General features: G+C 36.9%; 5 protein-coding genes, 1 long non-coding RNA gene and 1 other non-coding gene across 10 annotated transcripts; 1 reads left to right on the top strand and 6 right to left on the bottom strand.

Moving 5' to 3' along the window:
- Positions 1-1,591: 1,591 nt before the first annotated feature.
- LOC104778873 (uncharacterized) lies at positions 1,592-2,714 on the bottom strand. Its single transcript, XM_019239999.2, has 2 exons — positions 2,286-2,714; positions 1,592-2,175 (listed from the first exon to the last, which is right to left on the bottom strand). The coding sequence occupies exons 1-2, from the start codon at positions 2,488-2,490 to the stop codon at positions 1,616-1,618; spliced, it is 765 nt and encodes a 254-aa protein (XP_019095544.2). The 5' UTR covers positions 2,491-2,714; the 3' UTR covers positions 1,592-1,615.
- Positions 2,622-3,805, bottom strand: LOC147946751 (uncharacterized). Its single transcript, XM_087507243.1, has 2 exons — positions 2,774-3,805; positions 2,622-2,675 (listed from the first exon to the last, which is right to left on the bottom strand). The coding sequence occupies exons 1-2, from the start codon at positions 3,803-3,805 to the stop codon at positions 2,622-2,624; spliced, it is 1,086 nt and encodes a 361-aa protein (XP_087363369.1).
- Positions 3,806-5,601: 1,796 nt separating this feature from the next.
- Positions 5,602-7,405, bottom strand: LOC109132255 (berberine bridge enzyme-like 6). Its single transcript, XM_019243658.2, has one exon. It carries the CDS (start codon positions 7,370-7,372, stop codon positions 5,711-5,713), a length of 1,662 nt encoding a protein of 553 aa, XP_019099203.1. The 5' UTR covers positions 7,373-7,405; the 3' UTR covers positions 5,602-5,710.
- Positions 7,406-9,607: 2,202 nt separating this feature from the next.
- LOC104776643 (berberine bridge enzyme-like 7) lies at positions 9,608-11,431 on the bottom strand. The gene has a single exon (XM_019243659.2). It carries the CDS (start codon positions 11,332-11,334, stop codon positions 9,751-9,753), a length of 1,584 nt encoding a protein of 527 aa, XP_019099204.2. The 5' UTR covers positions 11,335-11,431; the 3' UTR covers positions 9,608-9,750.
- A 679-nt stretch (positions 11,432-12,110) lies between these two features.
- Positions 12,111-12,184, top strand: TRNAN-GUU (transfer RNA asparagine (anticodon GUU)). Its single transcript has one exon. It is a non-coding gene; the product is annotated as a tRNA-Asn (tRNA).
- A 100-nt stretch (positions 12,185-12,284) lies between these two features.
- Positions 12,285-14,574, bottom strand: LOC104776642 (ureide permease 5-like). Of its 4 annotated transcripts, none has more exons than XM_010500739.3 (7): positions 14,468-14,574; positions 14,272-14,340; positions 13,757-14,028; positions 13,322-13,661; positions 13,165-13,244; positions 12,700-13,074; positions 12,285-12,606 (listed from the first exon to the last, which is right to left on the bottom strand). In XM_010500739.3, the coding sequence occupies exons 3-7, from the start codon at positions 14,021-14,023 to the stop codon at positions 12,442-12,444; spliced, it is 1,227 nt and encodes a 408-aa protein (XP_010499041.1). In that variant the 5' UTR covers positions 14,024-14,028; positions 14,272-14,340; positions 14,468-14,574; the 3' UTR covers positions 12,285-12,441. The 4 variants fall into 4 exon arrangements, with proteins under 4 accessions (XP_010499041.1, XP_087358206.1, XP_087358201.1 ...); XM_087502080.1 differs by having other exon boundaries at positions 13,165-13,241; positions 14,468-14,500; XM_087502075.1 differs by lacking the exon at positions 14,468-14,574 and having other exon boundaries at positions 13,165-13,241; positions 14,272-14,408.
- Positions 14,575-15,538: 964 nt separating this feature from the next.
- Positions 15,539-19,010, bottom strand: LOC104776641 (uncharacterized). Its single transcript, XR_766141.3, has 4 exons — positions 16,541-19,010; positions 16,381-16,462; positions 16,144-16,229; positions 15,539-15,776 (listed from the first exon to the last, which is right to left on the bottom strand). It is a non-coding gene; the product is annotated as an uncharacterized LOC104776641 (long non-coding RNA).
- Between the last annotated feature and the right edge of the window lie 5,342 nt (positions 19,011-24,352).

Raw genomic sequence — 24,352 nt, 5'->3', positions numbered from 1 at the left:
ATTTTGTAAACCCAAACCGACATATAATTTCGTTTAATTGTAAAATCTAAACCCTAAACTCTAACAATTCTTTTGTAAACCCAAACCGACATATAATTTCATTTAATTGTAAAACCTAAACCCTAAACTCTAATCGCTTTTTTTGTAAACTCAAACCGACATATAATTTTGTTTAATTGTTAAAACTAAACCCTAACCACTTTTTTGTAAACCCAAACCGACATATGATTTCATTAATTGTACAATCTAAACTCTAATCATTATTTTATTAATCTAAACCAACATAATTTTCTTAATAAAAAATCTACAGAATTGGTTTCCTTAACTTGTTTTGTCTTTTTATTTTATAAATATGATATGACATGGCAGTTTGATTGGTTGATTAAGAGGGGGTGAATAAGAGTTGTTCACCCCTAGGGGTGAACCCAAAAAATTTTCATTTTATTATAGGCTTGTATATACCACAAAATTGAATCATTTGTATTATTTATGTAGAGTTGAAAAATATATGTGCATGTATGGGTAAACGTCCTATTTACCCCTCAAAACTACCATATCGTACCGAATGTCCCTGGAACTTTGACCTCCTAATAGAACCCCTTCCATCTTATATCCTCTTTCTATTTCCCCCCGAATTAATACTTCTATGTCTATTTCCCCATCCGTCTGGGTTTACACGGTTTTGTTAGTAAACCCGATAGAAACCCATCTTAAACCGGTCTGGAAGCAATTTATAACCGGGTAACATTTAGAACCGACCCGATTACTTCTTCTTCTTTCTTTTAAAACGAAAACCCCCAAATTCTTACTCCACTAAGAACCCTAAAAATCTAAATTGAAAAGATCCAAATTTCTGTCTCTTTCTCTCAAAATCATGAGTAATATTTCTGGGTCTTCGAGTAGGTCGACAAATGTCCGCGAAAGAGGTAGAGTTGTTGGTGTACCTAAGAGATGCTGGTGTGGAGAAGCAATTGTGGCCAAAATGTCAAAATCCGACCATAACCCAAATCGACGATACTTTCGTTGTGTGTATGCAACTGGAAATAAGGTAATACGAAGTAGAACTTATTATTTGGCTTATGAATATTGATAAGGTTCTAAACGATAACCAAATGAATTGTCCATGGTGTAGCTTATGAATGACAATCACGTTTTCAAGTGGGTCGATGAGGCTTTGTTGGATGAGGTGGAGGCAATGAAAGAGTTCATATCAGAGACAATGAAAGTTGAGAAGAAGATGCAAATGGAGCTTGAGAAAGAGATATTTGAGAGGATTGAAGATGTAAAAGCTGAATTTAAATTTAGGATGAATAGGATGATAATTGTTTTAGTATTAGGTTGTATGATCATATTTGGTCTAGTTAAGCTAATATGATGACATTGTATGTTGTTTTCTATGTTTGTTTTGTACGAGACAAAATGTTTTTAAGAGATGATGTTATCTTGTTTCAAAATACATTCATGTTCAAAAGGGAAGAGTACATCCTTACATAGTTAATAATAAGGTTCAAAAGATTGGACTTGACCATACTAAGGCAAAACAAGATATGTTCTGAAACAGGTCATAAAACCAAAAAAAAAAACAGTCCTACTTATGCTAATCCTCCATCCCACATTATTTCTCTTGAGTGAGACAACCTTGAGAAGATTCCACTTGTGTTGTATTCTTCTTATTCTTCTTCTTCTGGTGGTACCTACAGTTATGATCAGCTGCACCACAAATCCCACAATGCATGATTCTTTTCTTTTGCTTTGGTTGCTTCTTGGTAGGTGACTCATTAACACCTTTCTTCCTCTTCTTGTCGATCTTCTCATCGTCCGGCTTTGGAGGTGGATACACATTCTCACCCCCAGTGGAAGGCCAAAAGCGTGGACCTCTTTGTGGAACAAGCCCGTCTGTGTAGTTCTGTCTCCACTTAGCAGTTCTGAACCATTCACACACATAGTCTTCAGCTACCAATGTCTTCTTGATCATCAGTCCGTAAGCATGTTCGCATGGGATTCCACAAATCTGAAACTTCATGCAGGTACAAGTTCTGGCATTTAAACAAACTCGGTGTTTATCGTATCCCAAGTAAACTTCATACGCTCCATTTGTGCTGGGAGATACAAAGCATGTAGAAGCTGCCTTATGCTCATCAGCAAGGAAACGGGTCACATAAGGAGTGCATAATCCTGCCACATCCGACCATATAGAGTACATATAAATGAATTAGAATAAAACATATAAATGAATAAGAATAAAACATATAAATGAATAAGAATAAGAGTGTAGTCTTACTAACCTTCATGTGAATAAGAAATAGCAGACCGTTTAGCAATTCGAACCATGGCAAGCCTTCTAACAGTCTCCAACATAGCCACAAATGGTTTCTCTCTCGCCTTGTTGATTGTATTGTTGAAAGACTCCACTGAGTTGTTTTCAACATCCTCACAATAGCTGCCAATCTTGTGGAATGCCCTACACCATGTCTTTGGTTTAGTCTTCATGACATCTTCATAGACCTTGCTATCATATGCGTGAATCCTCTCCAATCTCTCTTCGTAATCTCTAGTGTTGTAGCTCCAAGCTAGATCCCAAAGCAGTTTCTTCAATTGCTTCTTGTCTGGATGAGTCTTCTTTAGGTTACCATAAATGTGCCTAACACATTTACGATGCTCAATCTTTGGTAATTCTAACTCAACAGCCTTAATCAATCCCTGAAACAAAGTTAAATTCATTAGAAACTGATCCAAATCACACAAAGCATAAAACATAACAAAAAAAAAATACCTTTTGGCGATCAGAAACCAGAATGTAACCGTCTCCATCACCTAACTCCAAGTCTATCTTCAGCCTATTCACAAACCAGCTCCAATTATCTGTGTTCTCAACCTGAACAACACTCCATGCTATTGGATAGATAGCATTGTCTGCATCTCTTCCTAAAGCCACCAACAACTGACCCTTAATCTTTTCCTTCAAGAAGCAACCATCAACCCCAATTAGTGGCCTGCAGGTTTTTTTCCATGTTTTCCTAAGAACATCAAAGCAGACATAGAATCGCTTAAACACATCATGACCAGCGTCATTCTTCACCGTATCAATCTCTACCACAGACCCTTGATTTGCTTCCAATATCTCAGCTCCATAGTCTCGAAGACGTTCAAATTGAGTGTCATATTCACTCGCTATCCATGCCAATGCCTTTCTCCTAGCAGCTTGACATTGACCTCTCGTAGCTGATATCTTCCACTTCTCCATTATGGTCTGTTCCATCTTTAAAGGCATGTAATAATCTGGTTCTTCTCTAATCTTATCAAGAAATAACCTAGCTACGACTGGGACCTTAAACATCTCACATTCTCCATTAGGCACACAAACATGGGTGTTCGTGTACTTCGTAATCCTCCACATCGACTCATTATGAAGAGACGCAGCATAAACTTTCCATTGACATTTTCCCTTAGCACCAACACACCTAAACCCGATTCTATCTCTATCGTACCTGTATTGCTTCAGATTACAACCTGTTGCCAGTGCATAGTCAGTCACACACTCCTTAAACGCGATTCCATTGTAGAATCTCTGCCCTTTATACATTATACCATCGCCACGAACGATCGGTGTCCCCCCACGCGCGGCACCACCACGACCATTACCCTCAGACTCGTCGTCACTCTCTGGATACACGTTATGACGAATCGATTCCTCCGTTTCTGTAAAATCTGTCGCAAGCTTATCGATGTGAAATTCATCTCGATCCTCGCCTTCCTCGTCGAACTCCACTCCAATAGGTGGATTAACAACGGGGACTAACGCCATCCCAAGAGCCAAGAGCAAGAGATAACAAAACGATTCGAAGAAAGAAGAATCAATTTAGGGATCTAGGGTTCGTCGATGGAAAGGGAAAAAACGATTTGGGGATTTTTGGGTTTTTTAGGTTAAGTGATCTAATCGGGTTGTAATCGGGTTGTAATCGGGTTGTCAATTGGTTAATAATGGTTTAATTTGGTTATTTTGGTTAATAAGAATTGTCTGTCGGTTAACTAAAACAGTAAACCGTGTTAATCGACGTCGATGGGGAAATAGCTGAGAAGGTTAATTTAATTGGGGAAATAGACATAGAAGTATTAATTGGGGGGGGGGGGGGGAAATAGAAAGAGGATATAAAATGGAAGGAATTCTATTAGGAGGTCAAAGTTCCAGGGACATTCGGTACGATATGGTAGTTTTGAGGGGTAAATAGGACGTCTTTCCGTGCATGTATACTATATCTACTTTCTTAGTTATAACTTAATGTTTTCAAATTTCTTATTGATGCTTCTAAATTATATATAACTTATTTATGATATATTTGTATGTTGAAAATTTTATATGAAAACATTTGTATTGATTTTTCTTTTTTATAACTTCTCCAAGAAAATAGGGGATTCAAGTTCATGTGATACCTCACTTTATTTGTTGGTACAGAAATTGGCTAATTTGTCATTTTCCTAAAGTCTCGTTGATTTTCTCAATATAAATTAATTTTTATTAATAAACCACCCTGTTCCCGGTGAAGAATTACAAGATTGAGTTTTGGATTTTTTTTTTTTAAACGATTCAACAATATAAAAGATGTTTATATAATGATAGACGAAGAGATTGTGTACCTACTAGAAGTCTCAAGAAATTCATGTCGGTCAGTGTTCTCCATATGAATCTTTAAAAAAGCTTTAAAAAATAAATTCAAAATTGAAAATGCACACAAAAGATATAAAACTTAAGAATAATTATGATTAAAAATAACGGAGTCTAAATATTGATTACATGCTTACCTTTTTGTTATATAATGCCAATAGTTTATAATCATTTATATTATGCGCCATATAATGAGAAAAATATACAAAAAAAAAAAAAAAAAATTGACGATGCTTATGTAATAATTTGTTTGTAGAAAAAAAAATAGTTTAAATGTTTTTGTCGTCCTACCCTGATGAGAGAGCAGTGAGCTAATTTGAGCTAATTTTTATTTTTCAATTACAGATTGTCAAGAGTCATGCATGGCTAAATAAGACATTTTAGAGTCAAATTTATTTTTATTTTTTCTAGAATGTGTCATATACTGTCATACGTCTCAGACTCATTGGAAAGTCGGGTTTTATGATGAGTCTTATACTCTTATTCTTTGTGGTTCTCTGATTTTTCATGTTTTCATAACAACTAATCCACCCAAAATGTAGTTTAAAAACTGTTAAATTCTTAACATAGTTCAAACTTCAAATATAGTTGCAATAGGCGTATAAGCCCATAAACTTGTTAGAATATACGTGTTCGATTACATAGCATTGGAGCAGGGGCATGGGCTAAAAGTTTTAGAAGCAAAAAAGCCTTGAAAAACTTAACATTAAAAAAGTTTGTGATTATCAACTTTTAATGGATAAAAGGATATGGATTTCCCGAAAATACTTCGGGTCGGCCACGCATTGAAGTTAAATTGTAGAGGTTTTAGTAAGAGTGGATTGTAGTATATCTGCAACATCAATCCACTATCCGTAAAATAAAATAGAAACATTTACATTTCTACAATTTAAAATGAGAGAGATGACTGATGAGCATGCATGAGGAAGTTACCTACGTATACTAATCAATTTCTTTATTGAGTTATACATTATTATTAAACATAACTACTACATATAGATATAAGCCTATACCACATGCCCACATAACTTGATAAAAGACTAGTAATCACTGCTTTACACGAACAGGAGGAATACTCTGCTCATTCTTGAAAAAATTCTCAGGATCATACTTAGCTTTGACTTGCATCAATCTCTTCAAATTACCCAAAAAGTACTTGTATCCGTAGATCTTAGCCTTATCGACATTTGTCTCACCACTCGGATTGCTTCCAATATCAATGTCTCTGAAATTAAAGAACGCCTCTCTCGGATTACTTGACACATACGGTTCCGCAACCTCGAAAAGCTCCTTCATCATAGCTAGGCTACTCTCTGTGGCGTTTGCGTCCAACCACATCGTAGAGTATTGAATCTTGAACAAGTTTCCTTTCCGGTGAGGAAACGCTGTGGCCGTCGCTGGAATACGGTCCATCACTCCACCGTAAGGATTTAATTGCAACGAGACACTATTGTTAAATTTAAACATTGTCTTCCAAAGCTTCTCCAGTCCTTCTTTGGGGATTGGTTTCTTAACAAAATCCGATTTGCTCTTAAACGATATTGAATTCGTCATAGGCCTATCAAGAAGGACGCTCTTGGGTGTACCCGCGGGAAAATTGGCCCAAAACAACGTCGTGTTAAGCCAGCTCATTTCGTGACATTCTTCACGTCTTAGCCCTAATTCAGGGAAGCTCTTGTTCATTATCTCCGTCAGCTTATCTGTTGGACCCAAGAACTGAGCATAGAATACAACCGCGATGGTTCTCTCGCCAGGTTTTGTTCCACTTACGGTTCGAGGCCATGCTGTTATGAAAAGACTATCAGGAAATTTGTTAGCGACGAGCTGCCACTTGTAGAGAACATCAGTGCCTCCTTGTTCCAATGTTTTGTTAACTCTAAACACTGTCAGGATCTTTGGAACCTCGACGAGGTTGATTTTCCAAGAGAGGATAACTCCAAAACTCGAACCACCGCCACGAATCGCCCAAAAAAGATCTTCTCCCATGGTAGTTCGATTCAAGAGCTTGCCGTTGACATCAATTAATTTAGCATCAATGACATGATCCACTGTAACTCCGAATTTTCTCATCAGATTTCCAAACCCTCCACCGCTTATGTGTCCTCCTGCTCCTACCGTAGGGCAAACGCCAGCGGGGAACGCTAGGGTTTGGCTTGCCTCATTAATCTTTACGTAGAGCTCTCCCAAGGTCGCACCAGCTTCAACCCATGCTTTCTTGCTAGAAAAGTCAACACTAATTGACCTTAGATTGTGCATGTCGAGAATGACAAATGGCACAGACGACATGTAAGAAAAGCCCTCGTTGTCATGACCACCGCTTCGGATACGTATCTGGATACCATTGGACTTTGCGCAGACCACCGTGGCCTGAACATGAGATACATGTTTCGCCGCTACGATTGCTAGTAGTTTTTTTAAGTTAGGGCTCGAGAACCTCTTGTTTTTGGTGTATGACACGTACGAAGACAAGAAGGTGGTGGTGTTATCGGCGATGAAGATGGCATCGGTGATTGGATTCTCCGGACTAGTCTTGTTTCGTAGGCATTCGATGAAGTTTTCAAATTTTGGTTTTGTTACTGGTGCTTCTAAAACCGAAATAAGAAGAACAACACACAAAACATAAAATGCTCCTTTCCTTTTTGAGCAACTATTGAACTTCTTTGAAAACTTGTTGGTTAAAAAAAGAAAGAAAAAAAGTGCTTCTTTCATTTTTAATCTTTTGTGTAGTAGTATGTCCTACGACTAACTCTACTAGGATTTAACTTTATAGGATCAAAGTATAGAGTGAAAACTTATATAAAAGTGACCTTTTTTTCGTGACTTTCGTCATATAGGTTTACTTTATAAATTTTCTTTTGTCCACTTTTGACCAAAGCTAATGGACATATTAGCGTATATGACTGGGAATGGTTTTCATGATAACATTAAGGATTAAGTCGCATCTATTAAAGTTTTATATTTCACAATTATTGTGACTAACTGTAGTTTCTATTATCTCCATTCTCAAGTATTACATATTGCAAATTTCATTAGTGGAAGAAAGTTGAATAAAAAGACTGGAAACGATACTAAATAAAATGGACACGTAAGGTGAGTGAGACTTCGTTGAATATTATGTAGAATATACTATTTTATGATGCACTAAATTTTCCTCTAGACTTAAATATTAGTGGATAATGATTTTATGTTGAAATTTACTAATGATTTCATATATGGGCCGTAAATTTTGAATATACATTTATATATATATAATAACTACATGCAATAGACTTTTCAAATAGCTGAAACGTTTGATTATATTTTTTGTTCTCAGTATATTTGTTCGTAGTACTAAATACATAAATCTAATAACTACATGCAATGCTTGTTCGTAGTACCAAATACATAAATCTAATTAGTTATATTTTTTTTTTCCCAACGACGACACTATGTATTGTCAGGTTAAATCTAAATAAAAACATAGACATTGTCATAAACCTACTAAACAATAAGTCATGGTAAAGTGGTAACTACTAATAAGTACGTTTATACGTCATATGTATCCGTTTCTTACGTATAAGAAGGCATTAGCCTCAGGCCCCACATAATATATAAAATTTTGGTCTAATGATTCAAAAATTATTTTCCACTTGAATTCAAAACCAAATTCTTATGTCAACACAAGCTTTTTCTTTCCTTATATTTATTTAAGCTCTAAGAATCCTAACTATTTTGTTGTCTCAAATGTGTTTCTACTTTCTACCAAGTCTTCCTGTATTTGTATGTTATAATTTATTTTTCATGTTTATAGTGGTGTAAAAGTTGATGCTTAACTTGCTAGATTCTGATTGTGTTTATAACATATATAAAGACTGATTCTTGTTTAGTTTTCCTGTTATATGAATATTGGTTAATATTTATGTTTTCTGAATTTTAAAAAAAATTCAGAAAATGCTTCTATATGAATATGATTTTTAAGAAAAAAACAAAAAAAACAAACAAAAGTTAAGATCTTTTAGACAAATAATTGTTGTTTTAGACCTCTTTATTATATATATATATATATATGTTAATTATCATAAAAAAAAATAACTACATTTTAAAACTTGCCTTAAGTCCATAGAAAAGCTGGCACGGCACTGCGTTTATACACGCAAGATGTATTTACAATTGTATGTGGCGTTTATTTAGATTGAATTCAAAGCATTAATAAAAAGTCGATTCAAGAACAAGTCAAATCAAAGACTGGTTTTAAGAATAATAAGACTTCAACTGAGCATAGAAATACTGAAACGGAAGGTTCCAAGGATAAGATTTGAAAACTCACCTAATTCCATGTGCTTTCTTTGAAACAGTTTTAGGTTTGTACACTGTTGTGAGTTATCGACGAGCAGAGCCGGTCCAACGTTTTCGGAGGTCGTATTCAAAAGTAGAAAACTGTGTCCTGTTTTATATATTATCCAAACTCATAAATTATTCTTTGTGGTGTTGGATTTTTCATGATTTTAATTTGTTCGCAACAACTACTTCCTGTAAAGTGTAGTTTAAGATTACTTCGAGACAGAGTTTCGTTTTTGTTTTTAATTCTTAATTCAATGAAGTTGCAAAAGAGCATACTAATCAATATATGCCCTTCTTGATATCTATATGACATGTTGGATGACGACATAGCACTGGAGTTGGGAAATGGGCTAAAAAGCCTAATAGACTAGTTTTTTAGTCTTGTGATTTTCTTATAGTTGTATTTTTTAGATAATTAAAAAATGCTTTAGGCCAGCAATCAATCCATCTACAAAACAGAATGAGATGTTTTAGAAGTAATGAGATATATAAAGAAGTATACTAATAATCCCTATACTTCTCGAGTATCAGAATTCAACTCTCATGGGGCCATGGTTGAAAAACGTTCATGTTAGACGTTTAAGTTAAACTGATCTATCCTAATATATGTGTTATGAAAATCGATTACATGAAATTTCTTATTGAGCAATGATTAAATATAACAAGACTGTCATAATGCAAATGTGACAATAGTTAAAACTACATAAGCTTTGACAAGCCCACATAAATTTTTACTACTAAATAAATCTTATCAAAGAGTAACGTTTTTACATTACACGAACAGGAGGAATACTCTGCTCGTTCTTGAAGAAATTCTCAGGATCATACTTAGCTTTGACTTGCATCAATCTCTTCAAATTACCCAAGAAATACTTGTATCCGTAGATCTTAGCCTCATCCACGTCTGTCTCACCACTCGGATTGCTTCCAATATCGATGTCTCTGTAATTAAAGAAGGCCTCTCTCGGGTTACTTGACACGTACGGTTTCGCAACCTCGTAAAGCTCCTTCATCATAATTAGGTTAGTCTCTGTGGCGTTTGCGTCCAACCATGTCGTAGAGTATTGGACCTTGAACATATTTCCTTTCCGATGAGGAAATGCAGCTGCGGTCGATGGAATCCGGTCCATCACTCCACCGTAAGGGTTGAATTGCATCCACACATTGTTGAATGTAAACATTTTCTTCCAAAGCTTCTCTAATCCTTCTTTTGGGATTGGATTTTTGAGATAATCTGATTTGCTCTTAAAGAATCCTGGATTCGTCGGCCTATCTAGAAGAACACTCTTTGGTGTACCAGCCGGGTAATCCGCCCAAAACAACGTAGTGTTAAACCAGCTCATTTCATGACAATCTTCACGTCTTAGCTCTAGTTCAGGCAACCTCTGGTTCAATATTGCCGTCAGCTTATCTGCTGGACCCAAGAACTGAGCATAGAGTACAACCGCGATGGTTTTCTCACCAGGTTTTGTTCCATTTACGATCTGAGGCCATGCTCTCATAAAAAGATCTTCAGGGAATTTGGTAGCGATAACCTGCCACTTGTAGAGAAGATCAGTGCCTCCTTGTTCCAATGTTTTGTTAACTCTAAATACTGTAAAGATCTTTGGAACCTCGATGAGGTTGATTTTCCAAGAGATGATAACTCCAAAACTCGCACCACCACCACCACGAATGGCCCAAAAGAGATCTTCTCCCATGGTAGCTCGATTCAAGAGGTTGCCGTTGACATCAACTAATTGAGCATCACTAACATGATCCACTGTGATTCCGAATTTTCTTATCAGATTTCCATACCCTCCACCGCTTATGTGTCCTCCTACTCCTACTGTCGGGCAAACACCAGCCGGGAACGCTAGCGTTTGGCTAGCCTCATTGATCTTTACATAGAGCTCTCCCAAGGTCGCACCAGTTTGAACCCATGCTTTCTTGCTGGATACGTCAACAGTAATAGATCTGAGATTGAACATATCAAGAATGACAAATGGCACAGACGACCTGTAAGAAAGGCCTTCGAGGTCATGACCGCCACTTCGGATACGGAGTTGTATACCGTTGGTCTTTGCGCAGACCACCGTGGCCTGAACATGAGATACATGTTTTGCCGCTACGATGGCTAGTAGTTTTTTGAAGTTAGGGCTCGAGTACCTCTTGTTTTTCGTGTATGACAAGTAAGTAGACAAGAATGTGGTGGTGTTATCGGCGATGAAGACGGCATCGGTGATTGGATTCTCCGGACTAGTCCGATAGCGAAGGCATTCGATGAAGTTTTCAGAAATTGGCTTCGTTACTGCTGCTTCTAAAACCGAGACCAAAATAACAAGACACAAAACAGAAAATGCTTCTTTCATTTTTTTTTTTTGGTCTTACGTAATATTGTCTTCTCTATTAGGATGTTAGTTTATAGAATAAAAATCTAGAGAGAAACTGAATTTCAAATTGACTTCTGTTATCGTCTGTCATATAGGTTTACTTTGAATATGTATTCCCCGAAATTAAATGTAGGTAGACTTTGAAATTTCTTTAGTCAACAACATGTAGGTGTTTAGTATGAACAAGCTAACGTCTAATATGGAGCAATCGTTTTCATGATTGGGATAAGGGATTGACTCGCATCTATTATCTATATTGACATGCATGTTTTTGGATTATTGTGTGTACGTTGTGTATTGCAGATTTGAATAGTGGTAGAAAATTGGATAAAGAGAACTTATAAATGGAACTGTAAGGTGAGATTTCAATCATATTTTCAAGAAACATATCTTTTGTTGAAATCAATTTTCAAGAAACTTATCGTTCTTGTATTACTAAATTATTTTAAATGGCCGAAATTTTTGAAAGAGACTTTTTTGTTTTCGTAGATAATACAATTACATGCATTACACTTTTCAAAGAGGAGAAACGTTGATTTTTTTTTGTCTCAATGGCAGATACATAAAATGGTTATTAAGATTTCGAAAACAGCTTGTAGTATATGAGTTTGAATCAGGATAGTGACATTAAACATATTTGTGATGATTATTGGTTTGTAGAAATCAGATTCCATCTTTTATACATATGTGACATTAAACATATATACTAATATGTATTAGTATATATAAAAATCAGATTTTATTGAGAAACAAAAGCTGGAATAGCTCAGTTGGTTAGAGCGTGTGGCTGTTAACCACAAGGTCGGAGGTTCGACCCCTCCTTCTAGCGTATCAGTTTTATGATAATGTCTGTCATTCATAACCTCAATTTTATTTTGCGCTGAGGTAGAACTGATATTTTCTGCAATGGAACCTTATCCAACCTCTGCTAATGTGTAATCTGTACTCATTAATTTCTTCAATGACGTTGATGAATATCAAAAAGCGAACATATACATTTGCTTTCAATTGGAGTAACCACAATGTAATGTACAACACTTCCAAGAACCACACTGTCTATGAATTTGGTCCATATTGATCAAGTCTTTAGGTAACCAGCGTCTCCCTTTCCCCAGCCGAGGCCATTAGAAGCCCCACAGCAATAGTGAACATCACCAGCATTCCAACAAGTAAAGCATATGTCCGCGGAGATGATCTCCTATACTCCCCAAACAGATATATTCCCCAAAATGTAGATACCAAAGGAAGTGCCTGCTCATGATCATCACTCAAGATTTCACCAAAACAATATTAAAGATAAAAAAACTTTCTTGTCTTTAAGTTTATAAGTGTTTTTAAAGTTACCTGAACAGCATCTGAGGCAGCATATCCTGCAGCTTGTCCACCCATGAACTGAAGACCGTTACCAAATCCACAAATCAATCCAGCCATAAAAGCCAAACCTCTTCCGTTCCAGTCACTCAAGTATTCCCTAAAGGAAGATCTTGGTGAGCCGAGCACAGGGTTGTACAGGAAAGTAATGTTTAGAGCGATGGCAATCACAAAGCAAGATAGTGAGAAGTAGAAGAACGCAGTGTAGACAATCAGCTTGGGAACTCCTTGTTTTAGAGTGTGCCATTGATCATTTGTTGCAAGGTTGAATAAAGGTGAGAACAATGAGAAACTAAGACCTGCAAAAAAGGTTATGCCCAGACCAACAAACATGCTCTTTCCAAACACCTGAATCCAAGAGAGATACATAGAGATTGGTTTACTTAGTTTCCTCCAAACTCATAATCAACAACACAGAACAAATGAGAAAGATCCTACTTTGATTGCTCTTGTGTTTTCGAGTGCTACAAGAAAAGCTGCAGTCCCTTCCTTTACATTCTCCATCTCTTTTTCTTCTACTATAAAACTAAAGAAGTGATGAGTGATCATCTCAACACTATCACACAATCAAGCCACACTGTATGTGAAACCTCACCTCCAAATAGTCTTTGGCACTCTTCCACAGTTTCACATTCCCTCGAGAGTTTTCCTAGTGTTGCCTCTACATCAGCAGAATTGGAAGAGTGAACAGCAGAACCAAGACAAACAGCTACCAAGAAGCAGCCGACACCAGAGAACAGCACATCTGCTCGGTTCAATCTGTTGTCCAAAAAGTAATTGACAGTGGTGCCTACAACAACGGTGATGCTCGCAGATGTCACTTCTGTAACAGACAGACCAACAAAAGCTAAAGCATACTGAGTAGCAAGGTTCCCAATACTCAAACCCACCCCACCCGCCATAGCAAACAACACAGATGGCCAATTATCCTGAATCTGTAGCAGCAACAGGGGAGATTGATATATAAACCACCCATCAATGAAATGCAACAATCTCCATTATAGGTCTAGAATCCTTCAATAATCCTAACCTGAGTGAGCTGGGCAAGAAAACTTGGTGCCTCCTGTGTACTCCCACCTATCCCACCAAACACAAAGGCTATGAAGACTGCAGCCAAGAAGTTAGTGATGGAATAATCAAGATAAGTATGTTGTGGGAGACGACCACGCCGTTCAAGAAGAGCCATAAGAGCAGGCCAAGTGCCTAAACAGAGCAGAGAAAGCAATATACATAATATTGCTCCCCCTTTGCTCTCCACCACATACATTCCCAATCCTTGAGATACCAATATCATCATCGACCCTATGAGTGCAAAGGAAACAGCATCATATTACCATAGAATCTCACAATAGTTCCCAAATTAAGACCTTAGTCAGCTACAGAATCTCATGGGCATGTCCACGTTCTAATCTACAGCGATAATTTCAGATCGAGAACAAATTGACTTTTATCATTCATAGGAACAAAACTACAGAAAGCAGAAAAGAAGATGCAGAAGAATCCAGAGTTTGATTACAAAGCTCCCAGTTTAAGATTCCTTCTTACCTTGCTACAGAATAGAACAGAGCTCTAGATGAACGATCTGTAGGAGACAAGGCCAACGAAGACCGAACACTAAAAATGCAAATATCAGACTATATAATAAATTAAGACAGACTAGTTTTAGTTTTGAACTTGAAAACTTATTAATTTATAAAAAGATCTATAGAGATCTTTCAAAAATATTATAATAAATTTCTACCTTCAAATCATAAGAAGAGTGGATATATAGTCTTCTCCGATTCAGTAGATTCATACTACTTGGATTCAATAGATTCATATTATAAATGTAGACTAGATTTGGACCGTGCTCCATAAATACATTTCATTATTTTTAAAATGTTATAGATGTAATTGTTTAATATTATTTGGATACAACTTATGTAAACAATTTTATGGTAAATATCATTCATGCATGTAATGTAAATCTATTATGTAAGTCTTATCTTGTTAATTTTAACATATGGTAGAGTATATAAAATTATTAACCATGTTAGAGTGTGTACAGCAATTTCTCTGCTAGAGTATATACAAATTTAACCCGTACTAGAATATGTAAGTTTTAAAATTATAATATAAATAAAACAAATTTCAATCTGTTCTCTAGCACGGATCATAACTTTTATTAAACGTTGTGGTTTATCAATAAAATCGGTGGAAAATAAATTTGTAATATTGTGTTTAAAGATCTTTGCAAACAACTTGATATAGAACTAAAATCTTCCAAAAATACAGTTTGGAATATGCGTGATTTTATTTGTTACTATTAATATATCAATTATCAATTTGGAATATCTCCAATTAAGATTGCACCCAATATTTAGGTGTCACCAATTAATATATGGATTAATCTATAACCTATATATAACTTATTTGTAACCATAAGTAACCATTTATTAAAAATATACAGTCTACAAAAATTATGTTGTGTACTTCTGTTTTATTCGTTTTATTAAAAAAAGAGATTCAAAAATGTTGTAAATAAACAAAAGAAAACGATTATATTTATATATATCCTTAATGTATATTCATGATTACTAGTTTTTATATTTGAATATTTTCATTATACAACGAATAAAGTTGATGATTCGAAGAGCTTCCAAATAGCGACCCAAGCAGAATATCAATAAACCAGGATCGAACCTTGTATTTTGGATACAAAATTATATTTTATTGATGATAATTATAATAGGGTTAAATTTATACCAAAACAAAGGCTATAAATGTTATAAATGTGTGTGTGCTAGCGATCTAGAGCTTAATTGTAGAAAGATTAAATAAAAAGTTGTCTTCTATAGTTCATTAAAGACCCTAATATAGAAAAAGTACAATAAGTCATAAAATCTAAAGCCAAAACTAGTTTAAACCTTAAAAAGAAAAAGAAGCACCAAAACTTTAAAGCTTGTTCTACTGAGGTCTTGTTCCCATAATAAACATGAACGCATCATCATGGTCGTCCTTGGAGGCCTCGAGAGCTAATAGTTCTTTAATCACTCGCGCTTCTCTTGTTCCTTTCACAAGATTGAAAAACCATATAAATCTTTGACATATTTTATTCTTTTTTTCTGAATTACAATCAAATCATGTACCAGATGTTCAATCTGAAATAGCCAGTTAAACCTAAAAGGCTAAAACCAAAGCTGCTATAATTAGACAATACTTATATATTTGTTATGCATAATTTTTTCATTAATTTAGTATGACTCAATAATCATCGTAATTAAATTATCTGAGATAATGAAGAAAAGTTAAACCTAAAAGACTAGGAACTGAGCATAGTAAGTAGGAAACAACATTAGAAGACACGAAGAAGAACAAAATTGAAACTTAAGAGAGACAGGAAAAAAAAACTCTAAGGTGACATGATCAAACATATACCTCGAATGAAGGTCAGCCTTCATCTTATCCAGGCTCCTATAGAGTTGGATGTCAATGTCACTGATTCTTTGAGAGAAATTCTTGAACTATGTCAACAAGTAAGAAGCCACAAACGACCATTAATTATTAAGGAGTTCCAAAGAAAACAAAAACTAAGTCAAAAGGGATGGAACCCTACAATAAAAAAACTTGTCATATAATAACTTTTAAAGAAGAAGCAAATCGAGGAAGACGAACCACAAACTTCTTCTTTCCCTTGGAGTTGTTGAGAGACTTGACAGCCTCAGAATCAGCCGGAGTCGCCATGATCACGCGTTTCCTAAACACCAATATCCAAATCAGTAAAGATTTTGACTCCGAAACTTGGCAAGTACAAATTCAGACGAAACAAATTAACCTTAGAGAAGCTGGTTTTTCTTTTCTTGCCTTAATTAGGTTGAGTTTAAGAGAACGCCGCGCAAAAGCTTGAGAGGAATAGGGTTACTACTTATACACATCTCTATAAAGCTATACCAAATATAATTAGGTCAATCGGACTGGTACGTTGATAATCCGGTTCGGTTTTATTTCCACTCCAACAAGTAGAGCGTATGTCCGCGGAGATGATTTCCCATACTCCCTAAACAGATATATCCCCAAAAACTAGATAACAACTTTCTTGTCTTAAAGTTGTATTTAAAGTGACCGTAACAACATCTGCGGCTGCATATCCTACAGCTTGTCCACCCATGAACTGAAGACCGTTTTACCAAACCCACAAATCAAACCAGCCATAAAAGCCAAACCTCTTCCATTCCAGTCGCTCAGGTATTTCCCAAAAGGTTGATCTTGGTGAACCGAGCACAGGGTTGTACAGGAAAGTAATGTTTAGAGCGATGGCTATCACAAAGCAAGATAGTGAGAAGTAAAAGAACGCAGTGTAGATAATCAGCTTGGGAACTCCTTGTTTTAGAGTGTGCCATTGATCGTTTGTTGCGCAAGGTTGAATAAAGGTGAGAACAATGAGAAAGAAATACCTGCAAAACAGGTTCAAGAGAAGGATCGAGAATCCCTGCTAATAACCGTTAGACGACAAATCAAATGTGATCACGTGTGGAGTCCTTTTATGGAAACCAAGGATATGTCGCACCTACTTTCCTTATGTCCCTATCTATATGTGGGATTGTATTAAGGGCGTAGCCCTAGTTCCCTTGTACTATAAAAAGGGCTATAGCCGACATTGTATTTGGTATTCTAATGGAAGTCCATCGATTCTCATATTCTCTTTGTTAAACACACACATCATCTCTCTAATTCTCACACATCTCCACACTACTTCCGCTAATCCTAACATGGTATCAGAGCATGTTATTCGATCTATATCTCTCTAAACATACTCTTCATACTTCTATTCTCCAGCTATACTCGATATTCTATTCATTCTATTCGCTTATTTTCTCTTTATACTCGCTATTCTACCCGCTTATACTCAGATCTGTGACTATGGAGAACAACAAACCAATTGTTACTCCAGTGGTGCTCAAAGGAGCAAATTACTTGTTGTGGAAAAGAACCACAAAGACTGCATTTAGTGGCCGAGGACTATGGATCCATGTTGAGACAGATCAACTTCCCAAGAAAGACATCAAGGAGGACGGTAAAGCAGAAAAGGAAGACAAGGAGGCTGATCTAGAAAAGGAAGTCAAGTGGTTCCAAGAAGATCAGACCGTGCTTGCTATTCTCCAAAACTCGCTGGACGCACTAATCCTTGAAGCATACTCGTATTGCGAGACGGCCAAGAAGTTGTGGGAGACGCTTGCGAATGTTTATGGAAACGTGAACAACTTAACTCGAGTGTTAGAGGTTAAGAAGGCTATCAACTGTCTCCACCAAGAAGACTTGGAGTTCACGAAGCACTTTGGAAAGTTTAGGTCTTTATGGGCCGAACTTGAGATGCTACGACCAAGCACCATAGATCCGGCCATCCTAAATGAGAGAAAAGAACAAGATAAGGTCTTTGGTCTCTTATTAACTCTCAACCCTGCATTTAACGACCTCATCAAGCATATCCTTAGAGGTGATAAGCTACCAACTCTTGAGGATGTGTGCTCTCAAGTTCAGAAAGAACAAGGTACACTTGGTCTCTTTAGCGGCAAGGAGGAGTTACTCACCGCCAACAAAGGAGTCTACAAGCATGAGGATAAGAAGGTGGTGGTATGCGACCATTGTAAGAAAAAGGATCATATGAAGGACAAATGCTGGATTTTTCACCCTCATCTTAAGCCGGCGAAGTTCAAGGAAAATCTCTCAAAAGAAGGAACGAGTGGTCAAGGTACCGGTATGGTGAATCAAGAAGATGACGGTTTCCTATGGTGACTTTGTGCGGAAATCCGACTTGGAGGCTCTCATCAGGTCCATCTTTGCACTAAAGGATTCCGGTACCACATTCTTTGCTTCAAAACCTAATAAATCACTTGTTGTATACTCGGGTGCTTCTCACCATATGATAAGTAACCCTAGTCTCATACACAACATAAAACAGCTCTAGGCAATGTTACCATTGCTAATGGAGATCGTATATCGGTTAAAGGAGTAGGAGACTTGAATCTTTTTAATAAGAATTTCAAAGCTTTCTTTATGCCTACCTATACTTCTAATCTTCTATCGGTTAAGAAAGCTACTACTGATCTAAATTGGTATACTATTTTTGGGCCTAATAGTGTACATTTTTAGGATATTGAGACTGGAAAGATTCTTGGAGAAGGGGACGCTAGAGGAGATCTCTATGTCCTAGAGAATAACTCATCAAGTTCATCTAATTTTTTTTCGTTTTTATCTAACCTTAATGCTATTTCAAGTGATGTTTGGCATGCTAGACTAGGCTACCCTCACTCTCGTGCTTTCGAATTAATGTTGCCTAATGTTTTGTTTGATAGTTGTAGTTGTGAGTCTTGTATTTTTGGCAAACATTGCAAGTTTATTTTCCCTAAATCTACTACAATTTATGAACATTGCTTTAATTTAGTACACTCTGATGTGTGGACATCTCCCTGCCTATCTAGAGATAATAATAAGTATTTTGTGACTATTATTGATGAGAAATCTAAGTATACTTGGCTTACATTGCTACCATCTAAAGATAGAGTCTATGATGCCTTTGTTAATTTTCAGAATTATGTTACTAATCATTTCAATACTAAAATAAAGGTACTAAGATCGGATAATGGGGGAGAATACATAAGCCACAAGTTAAAGAACATCTCTCAAAACATGGCATTTTACAGCAAACAAGTTGCCCATACACGCCACAACAAAATGGAGTGGCGGAAAGGAAGAACAGACACCTTATGGAGGTTGCAAGGTCTACGATGTTCCACAACAATGTCACTAAGAGGTTTTGGGGAGATGCAGTGATGATGGCTAGTTACCTGATCAATAGGACGCCAACAAAGTGTTACACGATGTATCACCTTATGAGGTACTAAACAAAACCAAACCTTCTTTGAACCACTTACGCGTGTTTGGTTGTGTTTGTTTTGTTTTAATATCAGGTGAACAACAGATTAAACTCGACGCCAAGAGCACTAGATGCATGTTCATTGGCTATTCAACAAGTCAAAAAGGGTACAAGTGTTATGATCCGACTAATTGCCGTACACTCATTTCACGAGATGTGAAGTTTCTTGAACACCAAGGTTACTACGACAAGAAGGATTGGGACAGCTTGAAGGATTTGTCTCATTCAAACTCGGATCAAGCAACAAATATGTGGTTTTTGCTTGATCATCTCGGCGTTACACAACCAAATCAGACGTCCAATGATCCTATCAATTCTTCTACTAGTAGTTCCGAGGGAGCACCATCAAGAAAAGAAAAAACAGAGGTCGAATCTTAACCCCTGCCTCAAGTGACAACATCAGGTTCTCCTGAAGAAGATATCAACGAGGTTGATCGTGATCCCAACGCAACCAATGCCAATACTGAGCCATTGCTGCCATCAACTGTCGTCATTCCCCAACTCCGGCATAGTGAGCGTCTCAAATGTCCGTCAATCTGGAGAGACAAACGTGTGTACTACAATAATCAGGCCGTGGCTCATCCTATCCAAGCCGTGTGCTCACTTGACATTGTCCCGCCGGCTCATGCAGCTTTTCTTAGCAAGATTGATGCTCAGTTTATTCCACAAACCTACGACAAGGCCAAAGAGCACCAGGAATGGCTGGACGTAATTGATGATGAAACCGGTGCCATGGTCTGTAACCACACTTGGGACACGGCCGACCTACCAAAGGGTAAGAGAGCGGTCAGCTCTAAATGGGTGTTCACCATAAAGTATCTCAGTAATGGTGATGTGGAGCGCTACAAAGCTCGCCTTGTGGCTAGGGGCTTCACCCAAACATATGGAACCGACTACACGGATACATTTTCACCTCTAGCTAAGTTAAACACCGTTCGAGTTGTTCTCTCTCTCGCCACAAACTTATCTTGGGAGCTGTGGCAGATGGACGTCAAGAATGCTTTCCTTTAGGGGGAGCTTGAGGAAGAAGTCTATATGCATCCTCCTCCTGGTTTGGAGAATATTGTTGCTCCGGGTAAGGTTCTCAGGCTCCGCAAAGCTATTTATGGTTTGAAACAATCTCCACGAGCATGGTACCACGAGCTTTGCTCTACTCTTCGTACCCATGGCTACAAGCGTTCAGAAGCGGATCACACCTTGTTTACTCTTCGCTCTACTGGTGGCCTGGTCGTGGTCTTGATCTATGTGGACGATATCATCATTTCTTGCGACGATAAGGACGGTATATGCAACACCAAAACTCTTCTTAACTCTACATTTGATATTAAAGATCTTGGTGAGCTTAAATACTTTCTTGGGATTGAAATCTCTCGCTCTCCGGAAGGTTTGTTTCTATCCCAACGAAAGTATACATTTGATCTTCTGAATGAGACAGGTAAACTTGGAGCCAAACCAGTGTCCACGCCACTTGAAGAAGGCTACCAGGTCAAGCGAAGGGGGGAGATGAAGAAAACGCCGCCTAACGCCCCGGTCAACAAGCTTGCTGAACCGTACGAGGATGTGGGGAGATACCGTCGACCTGTGGGTAAATTAATCTATCTTACAATCACAAGGCCTGACCTATGCTACGCGGTCAATTAAGTCAGTCAACATACGCAAGCTCCAACGAATTTTGATTGGCACACGGTGGAACAGATTCTTTGCTATCTCAAGGGCAGCCCGGGCCAAGGTATTTGATGGGCAAGAACGACAACACTGAATTAGTAGGATACTGTGATGCAGACTATGCTGGTGATACAGTGATTAGGAGGTCAACAACTGGGTATTGTACATTCGTGGGAGGTAATCTAGTGACTTGGAAGTCAAAGAAGCAGAAGGATGTCTCATGTTCAAGCACCGAGTCGGATTATAGGGCCATGAAGAAACTAACCAATGAACTTACATGGCTTAAAGCACTTCTCAAAGACCTTGGATTCGAGTCAGATCAACCGATAACCATGCACTGTGACAACAACGCGGCAATACATATTGCTACAAACTCAGTTTTCCATGAACGGACCAAGCATATTGAAGTGGACTGCCATAAAGTTCGAGAAAAGATTGAAGAAGGAGTAATCTTACCGTGCCATACTCCAAGTAAAGATCAGTTGGCCGACATCTTCACCAAGGCTACGAGTCCTCAAGTTTGTGAATACATCTATGGCAAACTTGGACTCGAGGATCCCACACATCCAAAATAAGCTCGCCTAACTCGTGAATGTCATACTCTTTTTCCCTTAACACAGTTTTGTCCCATGAGGTTTTCTATGTTGAGGTTTTTAATGAGGTGATACTTCACGAGTTCCAAGCGTAGCCATCTCATCCAGCTAGGCTTGAGGGGGAGTATTGACTGTGATCGATCATGAACTTGGTGATGTTCCAAGAGAAGGATCGAGAATCCCTCCTAATAACCGTTAGACGAGTAATCAAATGTGATCACGTGTGGAGTCCTTTTATGGAAACCAAGGATATGTTCCACCTACTTTCTTTATGTCCCTATCTATATGTGGGATTGTATTAAGGGTGTAGCCCTAGTTCCCTTGTACTATAAAAGGGCTCTAGCCAACATTGTATTTGGTATTCTAATGGAAGTCCATTGATTTTCATATTCTCTTTGTTAAACACACACATCATCTCTCTAATTCTCACACATCTCCACACTACTTCCGCTAATCCTAACAATGCCCAGACCAACAAGCATGCTCTTTACAAACACCTGAATCCAAGAGAAATACATAGAAATATTGGTTTACTTTGTTTCCTCCAAACCCATGATCAACAACACAGAAAACAAAGTAAACCAATATTTCTATGTTGTTGATCATAAAAAATGTGTAAAATTTATTCGAAAAAACTGTTTTAGATCGAAGTGCTACATGTGTTTTATCTACATCAAATTACCATAGAATCTCACCATAATTCCCAAATTAGAACCTTAGTCAGCTATAGAACAGAACAGAGCAGACCAGAACAGAGCTCCACATGAACGATCTGTAGAGGAGAAGGAACTTGTGGAGAATCCAAATAGCGACTGAAAGACCAGGAACGAGCCTCATAATTTGGTTATAAAAAAAAGACTTTTATTATTGGTTTGGATTTGGCATAGTTATGAACTTATTATTAATCATAGTTTGGCGTAGGTATGAAATTAAACCAAACAAATGGCCTAACTCTAGAGCTTAATTGTTGAAAGTTTTATCTTTTTATTGATTATAAGGGACCTTTCATAGGCAAAGTATACAATCAATCATAAACCTAAAGCGTGCGGAAAAAAAAAAAGAACACACCCGAATCTTTTGGCTAAACTCGGGTGTGGTATATATCTCGTATCAGTCTTCTCCTTCACTGAAGACTGAGACGTGGCCTCCAACTGTTGCATGTATTGTGTCTTCTCCTCCTTCAAGTGCCAAGGTCTTGGTTCCCAAAATCTTCAAAAGGATTGAAAAAACCAAGTAAACCATTTATTTCTAACATATTTTTGGTTTTTTTCTTTTTCTTTCTGAAATACAATCAAAATAAAACTAGATGTTCAATCTAAAATACAGCCAGTTTAAGCTGCTAGACAATTTACATACATGGTTCTGCATCAACAAGAATTCATTAATTCATTATATATATCTGACTCAATCATCGTAAATTCTTGCATATGATGAAGAAAACTTAAACCATGCAAAAAGACTATTAACTGATTTGTGACACGCTTCTAATACATGTTATTAAGCCCGTATGACCAAATATATTGTTTGTTCACATGCTTCTATTCCGCGGATTTCATTCTCAATCTTCACTCCCAGTTTTATTAAAAGACTAACTATTTCTCACATTAGATAACACAGTAAATAAAACACCAAGAGAAAGTTGTAAAAAAGGTGAAACGAAAGCAACCAACTCATCACAATGGTGGTCACCCGAACATCAGCATTTTAATTTTAAATACAAACATAAAGTAAAAATTGCATTATTACTCGTCGTCAGATTCATTGGACAATAACTCGTCAGACGTGTCAGATTCCTTGGACACTATATTGTCAGATTTATCATCCTCAACTAGCCATTCCTTTTGAACACAAAACAACATATGATTAATATTAAGTATAAACATAACCACAAATATATATATATATATATATATATATATTTACCATTGAGTTCTTGTAGTAGGCTATCATTGTTTTCTCGCTGGCATATGCGGATGCCAGCCTTCACAACGTAAGGGTCCTTTATCTAAAACACCAAACCCACATGTTAATACAAACATACCTGCCGAAACAATTTAATAACTTAGATATACTTACAGATTCATCCAAGAGTTCCCACGATCTAGCAAGGTTTCCAATAATATTTTTCGAGACAAATCAAAGACCTACCTCAAGAGATATGTTCTCGTTGTCAGCCTCAATCCTTAAGATCATAAAATGAACAATAGTTTTAAGAAAACTTGGTTAGAAATAATCAAATGTGATCAAAATTTGCAACAACACTTATTTGAACAAGACATTTGAGATAATAACATAATTTTAGTAAATTTGTTCAAAAATGTTACCACTTCTAACAATATATTCCATTCTTCATCATTAGCTTGTATAGTTTGTACATATATCCATTCAAAATTCAGAACAAATACAGATCACTTACAAACAACTTGTCAATTAAAAAATAAGATATAAACAAAAT

This window comes from Camelina sativa, chromosome 3, assembly GCF_030686135.1.
Source record: "Camelina sativa cultivar CO46 ecotype springtype chromosome 3, ASM3068613v1".
NCBI classification, from domain to species: Eukaryota; Viridiplantae; Streptophyta; class Magnoliopsida; order Brassicales; family Brassicaceae; genus Camelina; species Camelina sativa.
This window is presented reverse-complemented; position numbering and strand designations above follow the sequence as displayed.